The sequence below is a fragment of the Diorhabda sublineata genome, chromosome 3 (genome assembly GCF_026230105.1).
Source record: "Diorhabda sublineata isolate icDioSubl1.1 chromosome 3, icDioSubl1.1, whole genome shotgun sequence".
NCBI lineage: Eukaryota > Metazoa > Arthropoda > Insecta > Coleoptera > Chrysomelidae > Diorhabda > Diorhabda sublineata.
The window spans coordinates 30,492,750-30,505,852 of record NC_079476.1 but is presented as its reverse complement, the minus strand read 5'-3'; the positions used below and the strand labels follow the sequence as shown (position 1 = coordinate 30,505,852).

The following is a 13,103-nucleotide window of genomic DNA, read 5'->3' as shown; positions in this document are numbered from 1 at the left end:
TTTCTTTTGTGACCAATGCGTCTTAGTACTTTGTCGTTGGTGTTTCTGTTAGTCCAGGGTATCACATCTCAAATGCCTCAAGTTTCCACTTCGTACAGCAGCACTGACCCCACATAACAGTCCATGAATCCTATTCTGACGTAGAGGTTTAGATTTCTGTTTGCAAACATTCAGGAGTACTTTCGATGCCTTTCGAGCCATTTCAATTCTGATCTTGATTTCTTCGTCTGGATCCATTTGAGCGTTTATGACTGAACCAAGATACTTATATTTTTGCAACAATTTTACTTGTTTTCCATTCAGTGTAAAAATATAGAGTTAATATTAATATTTTGGTTTTTACTTATAACCATGAATTTAGTTTTTTCAATATTTATAGTGAGTCCTACATTTTCACATTCTCGATTGATTCTCTCTAATAGGATTTGAAGATTTTCTTCGCTCTCAACGAGTATCATCGTCGAATCTTAAGTTGTTGATTAATGTTCCTCCGATGTTTACCCCCTCATGTCTCTCCGCCAGCACTTTCTGAAATACAAACTGAGAATATAGATTAAATAGTTGTGAAGAAAGAACGCAGTCTTGGCAAACTCCCTTTTGAATTTCGATTTTGTCTGTCTCCATGTCGTCGACACTCACTACTGCCGTTTGATTGTAATAGACATTTTTCATTAAGTGTATATCGCTTGTATCTAAGTCGATAGTTGTTGAATTTTATATAACAGTTTCGTAATATTATGGATTTTCTCCTTGATTAAATTTTAAATAGTTTCTCTTTTATATATACTGTGGACAGGGTGTTCAAAAGGAACACCCTGTATTTTATAGCATAATTGGAATAATCGGTTATGCAGCTTCATTTTTCTCAAGCATTCCCTTATAGACAAAGGTATTATGTAAAAATTTTGTGGTATTTATTCTAAACCATCAATATTAATAATAAATAACATTTTCTCAGTAAACATTGAAAAATATGGTATAAACGTCTTTGTAATTGTTAAAAAATGTATCCAATGGATACATTGATACAATGTGTCCAAAGCATTTGAAAGCATTGAAATTGCTAAATGCGAGAAAAGCTTAAATAGGGACAAAGGGCCAATTCATTACAGCCCACTCTATAGTTTATTGGTATAAATGTGATTATTTCCGCCAAGGAGGTTTTCACACTAGAATTAATTTTCGCGGAAGAATGTGTTGTTGGTGGAAAAAAATTCAGTAAAAAACAGATAAGTCAAGTCATTAGGTTTTAGTTTAACTTCAGTCTCTGAAGACGATAATTGGTTATCGAAACACGCGTGTAATTGTGCGTGTTGGTATAGTATTAGTGTAAACAGTGTGTTCAGTATGAATATCGCCAACAATTTGAGATATTTCAACTTAATACTAGTTGCATTTGATAATGGGTTAATAGAAGCCTCTTCCTACTTCCTTGTCTTGGAACTTATTTCAACAAAGTAATTATTATTTCAGATGAACTGTTAGGATTATGGTTTTGGTAATGAAGTAAGCTAAAAAGCGTGGTAGTGCTGTGGCAATAGAATATAAAAGTGTTCTCTTTTTAATATGTATTCCGAACTTTGGAATAACTACACTCGTAAGCAAAAAAATCGACTCAAGTCACATGCTCGTGGTCAAAAGTCTCTAGCAAAAAATCTGTATCTTCTTTTCTGACTTCAGCATTCCAAAGCGATTAGCTTTATAATCAGTGGTTTATGTTGTTATTAAGTTTTTTTGGTGAAGAAATATCAAACGAAAAGGAATATTAAACAATGAGAAAGGGTTATAATTAACACTAAAAAAATACAACCTTAAATTCGTCAAAATAATAATTTATTTGTACTTAACCTATCAATAGGTTAGTATTTCCTAAGCTTCCATTCGTTCTTTCATGGATCGAATAAGTTTCTTTACTCGATCTTGTTCAATACTATCCCATTCTTCAGTGAGCACCGTTTTGAGGTCCGATTTCGAAGCTGTTGTAGGATTTCCCAGCTTGAGAAGATTTAAGACTGAGTTACGCGCTGGCCAATCCATAGCGGCATTTCCGACATCCTGTAAACATTAGGATGAAGTTTTCGCCGACGAAACTGGCGTAGGGAACAACGTGGTCCCCTAAAATTTTTTCTATGTATCTTTTCGCTGTTATTCCCACCCGCTCCACCGCCAGTTTCAACAAAACCAACTCGCTTTTTGCAACACTGCGCGAATTTTTCTGTAGGTGTTTTGTAGACTCGTTCTCTTCAATCACCACCATACCGGCACACTTTACTGTAATGTGAGAAGAGAAGGGATTCGACATTGTTCGTCAGTGCAATTAAAGTGTTCTCTGGCAAAGCGTAGACGGGCTCGGTGGGCTGAGGTTAATTTGGAACCAGTAGATAGCCTTATGGCTCAAGGTTAGCTATCTTTTGAATGTTCAGCTACTCACAACCACTCGTCGCGTTTCTCTGGGCTCTTGTTGGACTCGAACACCAGTAAGAAACCGATTTCTAAGGGATGTTTGACAATAAAAAAGTCATTCTCACTCGGATGGGCCGAAACCGCGTGTTCGATTAAAGTTACCAGTGTCTTGGTAACGTCGGTAAACTCTGGATATAGCAAATTACTTATGTTCGGCGCACTGGCCACTTCTCGCTTACTCTGCTTTTGTCACAATAGGTTGACCGTTTGAACAGCTTTATAACTTTTTGTGTCCATTTTCAAGTATAATTTCGTTTGTTGTTAACGGATATGGATATCGGTTGACGTTTGATGGATAACTAATAGTGGTAAGTCAGGTAGATAACCTATCATAAGGGTCAGTCATTCCTAATTAGCACTATTGTAAACAAGCATTAAAAGGGATCATAACATATTGTTGGAATCGGAGAGCAAGAAAAATTGTTAGAACATCAATATTTTGAAAAGTGAAACATCGAGGTTTATGAACGATATATCGATGTTTTTTTGCAGAAATGAGATACAATTTTCAATATTTACATTTTAAGAATAATAATTATTTTATTTTAACAGAAAACAAGTATGTATTTATTTTTTTTAACAGAAAATTTAAAAACAATAATTTTGACAACCTGGCGCCCAGTAAGCGGTTTCTCTCCTGAGAAATTGTAGCTCCCTCCAGTTTCAGAAAATAACCGCTCGCTGGGTACCGAATTTGCCGCGATAGGCAAATAGATCATCGCTAAATTATAAAGCCTGGAAAATAATGCATTTCCCTTTATTGGAGTAAGAGTAGATGACATGAACATTTGAAATTCTGTTTCTGCTTTAGTTTTACCTTTCGTATTTTTTTTTCATATTATTGTGTGTCAATATTTTTTGGTTGCTCCCTATGTCACTTTCATTATTATCGCCTTTGTCCGATTCGTCAGAAGACTCATTTGTGTTCATTTCTACCCACCTACCAACAACTAACAACACAATGGTCGTCAGTACTCGTCAGTGTGGACAAGCGAAGCAACAGCGCGAGGCGCGTTTGCATTGTTTGTATTGCAGAGCGAACGAGACACTAAATATAAAAATCCAAGCTTGTGACAGTTGTGACTAAGAAAGATATATGTTTGTGTGTCAGCGTGTGTACCTAACATCGTTCATAAAATATCGATCATGAAGAACGATATAACATCGATGTTTTAGGTTTCGATATCGATATTAAAACAACGATATTTATGAACGATATATCGATGTTTGCATCCCTAGTAGTGAAAGTGAGAAATTCCAAATATCCAGCATGTGTGTTAATTTGTTTCTGCAGCCATTTGCAATAAATTAAAATCATTTATAGTTCATCTTCAGAACGTACCCTCACCGGCATCTGCTAGTAATTTTCATAGTTCATTCATGGCTTGTATCGTCGATGCAATCAAAACAGCAGCAGTTATTTCAGAAAAAAACAATAGAAATTTATCGTTTCCATTTTAGGATTCCTTCGTCGTTTCTGATTATAGGAAGAAAATCAACCGGCGGCGGAATTTTCATTAAGTTCGCTTCCATAAAAATCACGTACCTATACAATGGGGATACACATAAACGTCTAAAGCGATTTAATTTTTTGTATCGAGTTCGTGCCTTAAATTGTTTCTATACCGAACGCCTATTCACACAAACTACACAAATGATTTGAATAGTTGGATAATAATTATAATACAGTTAATTTAAAACATTAAGACCAGACTGAATGAGTATACTTTCTTTGACAACTATACAGGGTGTGCCACGACGAGTTAAAACTATCTGTATTTGGCAAAACACTAATAGTAAAATTATTAAAATTTCTACGTTTGGGTTTTCGGATACGATCTTTTCAACTAAAATATTTTCCAAGATGGCCGATTTCCGGTTCTTTTATTTTTAATACATGATGAATGTGACAAAGTTGTTACAAGAATACGTACTTTATTTGCTGCTATTTACATAATTTTCGTTATTAAATTAAGAACGACCCATTTTAACGAATTTCGAAAGTATCAACAATTGACAAATGACAGTTAAATAAGTGTCATTTATTACAAAGCCTACTAAAAGTATACATAAAAAATTTAAACTTGTTAAAAAATTCAATAAAAATAGGAAACCTCAAATACCTCGGAAACAACTAAAAGTTGGAATAGGATATAGGATTGGTAAATACAATTTGATTTGATCTTATTCACAGACCTTGACAAGATAAAGAAAAATACTTTTTTATTTCTTAGTGCTTGTATCAACGGGTCAAAATAAAATTAAGACCACGCCTGCATGTCTAAAAATTTACAGAAAACATTTAATATCTGGATAACGGCAAGGTTTAAGTATAGGGAAGTATACATGAATTTGCCTTATTTTTTACCCCTGAATGCATTAAAATATAAAAAACTGGGGGTTCTATTTGAAAAAATAAAAAAATTTGATATCTATTAAGTTAAACTTTGGACACTTGTTATACACCCCTTGTAGTATAAAAAAACAAGAACAATCGTTGTATAAGCGAACGACCTGCACAGTGATGAGTTGTGTATGGCCAAACTGAAATATATATATATATATATATATATATATATATATATATATATATATATTAAATTTCGAAATCTAGTGCTCTGTGCTAGGCCACACACATCTTTGATGACTCGGTAAATATGGAACATAAAGTGGGTGTAAAGTGACTTCACTTCTTAGTGACCCTATACATATTTTGTTTAGTTAATCCTCTATTAACTTCTACAGTTTCAAATTTAAGAACGAGGTAGCAAGCTCAGTTAACAATTAGTGGGCTGTAATAAATCAAACAACTCCATTTATATGACACACGTTTAATATTCAATAATATTATTTATCGGAATGCATTCCCTAGAGGCGAGAGAGAAATCTAAAATATATTCACTATATTAGAAGAATAGTGATAACACGAAAACTGCAAAGAGAGAGTATATGATATTGTAACCAATTAGTTTATCTGTACTTTTTCAACAGTGTGCTCAATGTATTATTTCCAATTGCTAGATATTGTAAATTTATTGTAGGGTTTAAAACTTCTCGGTACCAAGAATATTTCTTTCTGAATGAATGTAGTTACTGTTTAAAGAAGGTAAGTGAATTAGTCCTTGTTTATTCTTAAGTGATTGTTGTATTCCTTAGTATTCTTTTCTCACGATTATCTTGAAAGCGTTGACGTTGCTCGTAAATTTTCTCGAGATCCATGGTTGTACCCATCAACGTCAGTTGCCGTTTTTGCGACCCACGTGAAATTATCTCAATGCCTCCAACTAGTCTCACAGTTTCGTTTCAATTATAAAACAAAATTGAGAAAATATGAAGATTCGATGGAAAATATAATATAAAGAAGAATTAACAAATACTGTGGATGATTTTATTTTAAATTTATTTTAAATAACTTTCCATTATAGTTTGCGTTTTCATACTTAGTTTGTTGGGTAAATTATTGAAAAAGTTCCTGAATAATAGTAGAACAAAAAAATAAGTATACAAAATTGTACAATTTTTAATCAAAACACAAACCAGTTCACTATAACATTTTAACAGGAAATTTTGAGGATATCAAATTTGCAGAAAGCTACCCATCATCCAAATACCACCGGCTACGGTTTTCGAGACGATTATGGTGGAAATAACCAGGTATATACCGAGAAACAAGAAGAAGCTTCCGATAAAGCTTATAAAAGCGAATTGAACGTAGTTTTGGTGCCGAATCCAATGCCGCTCATAGGAACTGATAAATATAAAAATGTGCAAAGGTAAGTAATGTAGAGTTCTAATTTTGTTCGTGTTGTCTAGGATATTATTTAGAATGACACAGTCGGTAGGTTATATGAAAAGTTTATATCAAAGATAATAACAGTGAAAATATAAACGTAACCAGATAAAATAATGGTTCTCTCAGACGTCTAGGTCTGATATTTGAGCGATCTGTCGTCTTAATGTCTTTTAAGGACTCACAAAATATCTTACACAGTCAGTGCTTACGCCTTCTAAGCAACTAACTAACTGTTGCGTGCTTTTCGTCTAATTATTGGAATATATGATTCCTCTTACAATGGATTCGTCGCCGGCTGACACAAAAACTACTTGTGTACTTAGTTAAAGTTAAAAGAATAGAGATGGGAGAAAACGAAAAACGATAACTAAGTGGAGAAGAAATGAAACTAGTTAAAACAAGTTAGGAAAGATATAATTCCCTTCAGTAATATTAAATATGTTTCATTTAATACCACTTAAAATCACATTTACAAAATAATAGGATATTATTGGGCGATCGGTAATGCATACTTCATCTAGGATTATAATAATTGGTTGGAAAATGACCGTGTTCTTCAACCACTTTACCCACACGCCTATTTATATCTAAGCGTGAGGAGCGCTGCACGTACTTGTTAACTGTACAGCACTTAGACTGTAGCAGTTGCTGATTTTTGGTAGCACAAAACGGTATTTTAGTATAAGGCTAAAAGACATACGCCACTATGAATAATCTTTTATTTAGCAACTACTTTAGGTCGTAAAGCTACAGTAGTTGGTGCCTTATTGACTTCTGTCGATATAAATTGAGACACTTTCAGGATAAAAAGTTATAATAAAATATGACTACACTACACAAAATGTTAAACACAAAACTTGTCCTGCGCCCAAATACAGTAAATAACACTTGAAACGTGTTAATGAACTATGTTAATTCATCAAGAGAAATTAATTTGACTTTTCATTTTTAAATGCACTGACAACTCACTCCCATTTTTTTGAGATCAGGTAGTCGTAAATTTATTAATCATTTTTGAAAGATCATCGATTCTAAAATCGAATGATCATTCATTGGTTTGAGAATATAATTCTCGAACAATAATAAACACAACTACACACTTTAATCATAAATTTATATGGATAATTATAATAATACTAAGAAAAATTTTGTTGTCATTACTCTTTAACTGTATAAAGAATCGATAAATTGCAGATGTGGGACTGAATTGAGAAGGTTTCAATTTTTGTTGCATATGTTTTGATACAATTCCTTGGAACCATCAATCAATTGAATCCCCTCTAGCACCTACTAATAAAGTTGTAGACGAGTGACTAAAATTCCCGGTATATAAATTACAGTCTGATCATTTCAAAAATGTAGCTACGTCTTTCCTCATTGCACCTAATTTATCTATGACAATTCTTTAAGGGTTATTTTTTATTTAGAAATTGGAAGATTTAAATATCTCAACTACAGTAGAACCCCTCCAATCCGACATCTTTAGGAATGGGGGTATGGTCAGAACGCGAAAAATGTCGGAATCAGAAGATACACTTTTTTATTTACATACATATTACATACTTAGATTGTATTAGAAATATATTATATTTTATATTAGTTAGAAAAAAGTAAGTTTAGATTTTTGTTTAGCAAATGACATTCTAGACTTAGCTGTAATGTTCCTCCATTTCTTGATCCCTAAAATTCCGAAACTTTTGAGGTTGAATTTGGCTCTATGTACTGAAGGGCAATATCAAACGGGTTCTTGGGCATCAGTGTGTGAAATCCGTGTAGGGATGCGTTACTATCACCATCCGATTCCTCGTTCACAGTTTCTTAACTATTATTTTCCAAAACAGTTGTATGCTTTGTAGGAGTCTTTAATGATTTCTTGTGTGTCGTTGTTCAGCTCATCTACGATCTGGTCACTTTTATATTTTAATCCCTGTCTCGTGAATGTTATGGACTTGGCAAGATAACAGTTCATATTGTTCGACAATTGTTTGAACTCATTGAAAACTTTTTGGCTACCTCAACATCAGTGGATAGTTTTTCTTCAGAACTTAAAACAAACTGGACGCTATAACGGGTTTTCTAGCGAGCAATCCAGCCTTCAACAGCGTCGAGCTCACTCAAGTTATTGCCTTTTCTTTCATTGTGGTTCCTTTCCTTCTTTATTGGCAAACCACATCCACAATGTATGATCAAGTTTAGACTTTTACAATATTTTGCGTTTTTTAAGAGCGTTTTTACCATCTATTGTCTCTGTAGATGATTATATATCTTTACGATTTCTTCTTCAATCATCGTTACGTCTATATTGAGTGATTTTTTGAAGTGATTCCCCTTTGTCTAAGTGTGTCGGAGTACTAAATCGGCTAAGTACTAGCAGCTACTATAAATTAGAAAATCGAAATGTGTTCCAAATATTATTATTGATATCTATAATACTATAGCCGGATCAAACGGAGTGGCGGACTAGACTTGGGCGGACGAGAGAGGTTCTACTGTACTTTACTCGTCGGGTTCCCTTGTTATATATATTTTTGTCTAATATAAATATTAATAATTTGGCTCCTAGAAGGTCTTTTTCAAGTCATAATTCTACTAAGAAAATGTCCTGATAGAACCTCTCGTCATTAACAGCATCCAAATCTGCCGAAGAGAAATCCAGTGCAAGTCCATTATATGTATTTTCAAGGACATAGCTTTATATGACATCATAAGTGTATTTATAAGACTTTTTTCGATTTTTTAGAGAATTTTGGACGTTTACCAAATGTTTCCAGAAAAGTTTTTCCTGATTAATCAATATTATTCAAAGCTTTTATCTTTCATCTACTGTATTCTTGGACCTACAAATATTTCATGTTTAATTTTTTTCTCGCTGAGTATGGGGAGTTTCTCTTTCAGATATACAAATCCATCTGCATAGCTTTTATAAAAATTTTCATCAGACCGATCTCCATGTGCAGTAGCGGTCAAGGAAAGTCATCAGGGTTCACTAAAGAATCATTTTCAACATTTTTACGGTCTGGACCTGTCTCAAGCTGTAGTCCAAGTAGTTTGATTATTTGAATTTAAATGATTGCTTGAGTCAGAAGAAAACTCATCCTGTAAGCGTAAGAGCTTCAATTTGCACCATCAGAATTGGGTGTGTTGCCTTTACCGCCATAATTACTTTACGTCTTTAGAGATGAATATACAGTGCTTTTCAGATAAAAGTATCCACCTTTAATAACTTTTGTAATACTGGTATTTAGAAAAAATCCAAAAACACGTCAATTTATGTTGGAAGGGGCAAGCATTATGGCTTATTTAAACTTACTGGAAAAGCCACCCCCTCACCCCTAGCAGCATCCCCTTTATTTTTTTAAATTACTTTTCATATTTTTTATGTAAAATTTGGATACTCCTCTTTGAGCTGATTTCAAAAATGTATAATACTTGTAGGTTAAAGTGGTTAGTTTATGAGATAAACAATTTTTCTTTTAAGAGCACAAATTTTACTTATTATTTACTTTCACCTTATTTGCCTGTACTAAAATGGGTTGTACAACAGTTCAAACTCTTTAATCTTAAGATTAAAAATTTTTAACTGTGCTATTTATTCTACTTAAAAAATCCAAACAACAGAAAACTCTACTTTTTATTAAAGTTTGACATTGTCAACTAGAATTTGTAGTCACTATTGATAGTGTAATTTGATACATTATTTATTTTGTTTCTCTGAAATGGTTTACTCTTTGCAAGAAAGAATTGAAATTGTAGGTTTATACTACCAAAATAATAATTGTGCAAGAGCTGCTGCTAGAATATTTAACGAATTACATGACGGAAGACATGCAACTCATAAGTATGTAATTCAACTGATGGAGAAATTTACCACAACAGGGTCTGTTTGCAATAAAGTGCATAAGCGAGAGGGACTCGTAAATAACGAAGCAATCCAAGTGGCAATTTTAGGGCAAGTCAGCTTAGAGGCTCAACAACCCAAATCGTTGTCAACAATAAGTAGAGCGATCGGTGTTTCATCTTCTACAGTTTTCCGAGTTCTACATAAATTCAAGTACCACCCATACAAAGTTAAGTTGGTGCACGAGTTGAATGAAGATGATTTTGATCGTCGTCTAGAGTTTTGCGAATCAATGACGCAAATTATCAATAACAATCCACAATTGTTAAACAATATTTGCTTTTCTGATGAATGCTAATGGTCATTAAATGGCTTAGTAAGTAGGCATAATTGTAGATATTGGGCTGAAAGTAATCCACATATTATGCGTGAATTCCATACACAACATCCCCAAAAGTTAAACGTTTGGTGTGGTATCCTAGGTGACCACATTGTCGGACCTTTCTTCATCAACGGAAATTTAAATGGTGAATCATATCTTGAGTTACTCAGGGAAGGGGTTGACCCACGTATTACAACAATAATAGAAAATGATGATAACCTTTCCGAAGATTTACTGGTATTTCAACAAGACGGAGCTCCCCCACACCATGCTATGCCTGTCCGACAATTTTTAAACGAAACATTCCCCGCTCGTTGGATAGGTAGAAGGGGGCAGATGATGGAGTGGCCACCTAGGTCACCGGATTTAACACCACTAGACTTCTTTTTATGGGGGTATTTAAAAACAAAAGTTTATGCTACCCAACCAGAATCTCTGGATGATTTACGAGAGAGGATAGAAAATGAATGTCGACAATTAAATCCAGCCGTATTAAGCAATGTCAGAGAGGCATTTCAAAATAGATCATACCATTGTATGGAAGTGAATGGTACTCATTTTGAACACTTATTGTAACTTCATAATAAATAGCACAGTTAAATAATAGTTAAAAAGATTAAAGAGTTTGAACTGTTGTACAACCCATTTTAGTACAGGCAAATAAGGTGAAAGTAAATAATAAGTAAAATTTGTGCTCTTAAAAGAAAAATTGTTTATCTCATAAACTAACCACTTTAACCTACAAGTATTATACATTTTTGAAATCAGCTCAAAGAGGAGTATCCAAATTTTACATAAAAAATATGAAAAGTAATTTAAAAAAATAAAGGGGATGCTGCTAGGGGTGAGGGGGTGGCTTTTCCAGTAAGTTTAAATAAGCCATAATGCTTGCCCCTTCCAACATAAATTGACGTGTTTTTGGATTTTTTCTAAATACCAGTATTACAAAAGTTATTAAAGATGGATACTTTTATCTGAAAAGCACTGTATAGTAATTTCAAAATATTAAACCATCTATTCATTTAATTAAAATTGAAATAACCTTACACAAGACATAATAATGCATTGTCCAGTCAGCTGCCAAAATGCAACTGTTATTCAGGGGCACCAACCCACTACAGAAAATTACCAAAAATAGTTCAAGTATAAAGTCCTTTCTTACACGTAAATACATGCGAGGGTAAATTGTTTTAATACCGAAACAGGGAAAATTCTCTTCAGAAATTTAGCATAATATTTGCCATTTATTGTTCTCAATTTACTATTCAGATTACATATCTGAAACCCCAAAACACTATGAATCTCGTGTAATTCATTGATTATTTGATCTTTTAGAAGTTTGGAAAACGTAGCTACTAAATTCTCTGAAGAATTGACTGCACCCCAACATCCACTTCCAATGGAATCTAATTTAACACCGATTGCGCCGTATGTATCTGGAACCAATGAGGTTAATTTGTATCAAAAGCCTGACGTAGAAACCAATCCTTTTTTCTTCGGAAATATCAAGGATAACTATGTGAACGCAGATCATTTTAGTATGAGATATAATCCAGAATTATTCAGAGATAACAACGATACTAAGCGTGATGTAGATTCAAACAAGAAGTTTCACTCGGAAAATACTTTCAAAAATGAGAATACGCAAACAATTGAATCGGGTGAGTGATTTTTTTTAAAAAACACACTTTAATCAAAATAGGATAAATCTTGGTAAAATTTGTCTTTAATAATGATGATGTTGATGATAACAGAGTTGAAAAAATATCTTGTACAGAAATTAAAAGGAAAATTGGTTTTATTACTTTCTAAAAATTATTGGAAAAATACGCTAATGAGTTAGGTTAAAATTCAATGTCATGGAACATAAAATGTTTTGAATTTACAGATAATTTAGCAAAAAAAGGAGGCTCTAAAACAAATCTTTTAGATTTGACGTCATCCGATCACATCTCTAGCGAAAACGAAGACAAACTTAAAGCAGCAACTAATGAAAAGGCTGATACAAAATATAGCAAATCCATCCAAATGTCCGGAAAATCACAAAAATCACCGAAATTAAGTATACGGAAGAAAGTATCTATCCATTTTAAAGGCAAGAAAGAAAAGAATAAAAATTCTTATAGTTCAGATTCGTCCATTCCTAAAACATCAACTGAAAGAAAGGGTTCAATTTTTGACGCCAAATTTAGTGACAGAGGGAAAATTGTACACCAAAAACCTCCAAGTTCCGATACGCAAAAGTCGATTACAGAAACAAATGCAAGACCAAAAACACCAACAAGTTCAGATAGCAAGAATAGTACCGAGAAAAAATCACAAGTGAAAGAAACTAGCATCGATAAAAAACTTACGAAAAGTACTTCTGTCAGTCCGGACAGAAAACACGTTCAACTAAAAGATGATGGTGAGTAAATTATAGAATTTCTTTACTTTACTTTATATACTGTAATGTTTTCTTTATTACATTTACTTAATTTATTTATATACTAACATTGAAGACACTAATTTTTTCACTAAATTATCCAATAAGTAATTTGAAACCATTGATGATATTCATACTGAATAGAACCATACCTAACCACTACACCAACACTCACAATTACACTGTCTGACACGCGTTTCCA

General features: G+C 33.2%; 2 protein-coding genes across 4 annotated transcripts in view; one reads left to right on the top strand and one right to left on the bottom strand.

Annotated features, from left to right (window-relative positions):
- Nucleotides 1–13,103, bottom strand: part of LOC130441541 (tyrosine-protein kinase transmembrane receptor Ror-like) — a 120,695-nt gene that overhangs the window by 85,351 nt on the left and 22,241 nt on the right. The gene's annotated exons all lie outside the window — the stretch shown is intronic.
- Nucleotides 1–13,103, top strand: part of LOC130441542 (uncharacterized) — a 105,336-nt gene that overhangs the window by 88,018 nt on the left and 4,215 nt on the right. For both annotated transcript variants that reach the window (XM_056775268.1, XM_056775269.1), the window contains 3 exons: nucleotides 6,052–6,236; nucleotides 11,812–12,137; nucleotides 12,365–12,883. In XM_056775268.1, the coding sequence (XP_056631246.1) occupies nucleotides 6,052–6,236; nucleotides 11,812–12,137; nucleotides 12,365–12,883 (1,030 nt within the window). The remainder of the gene's footprint in view (nucleotides 1–6,051; nucleotides 6,237–11,811; nucleotides 12,138–12,364; nucleotides 12,884–13,103) is intronic.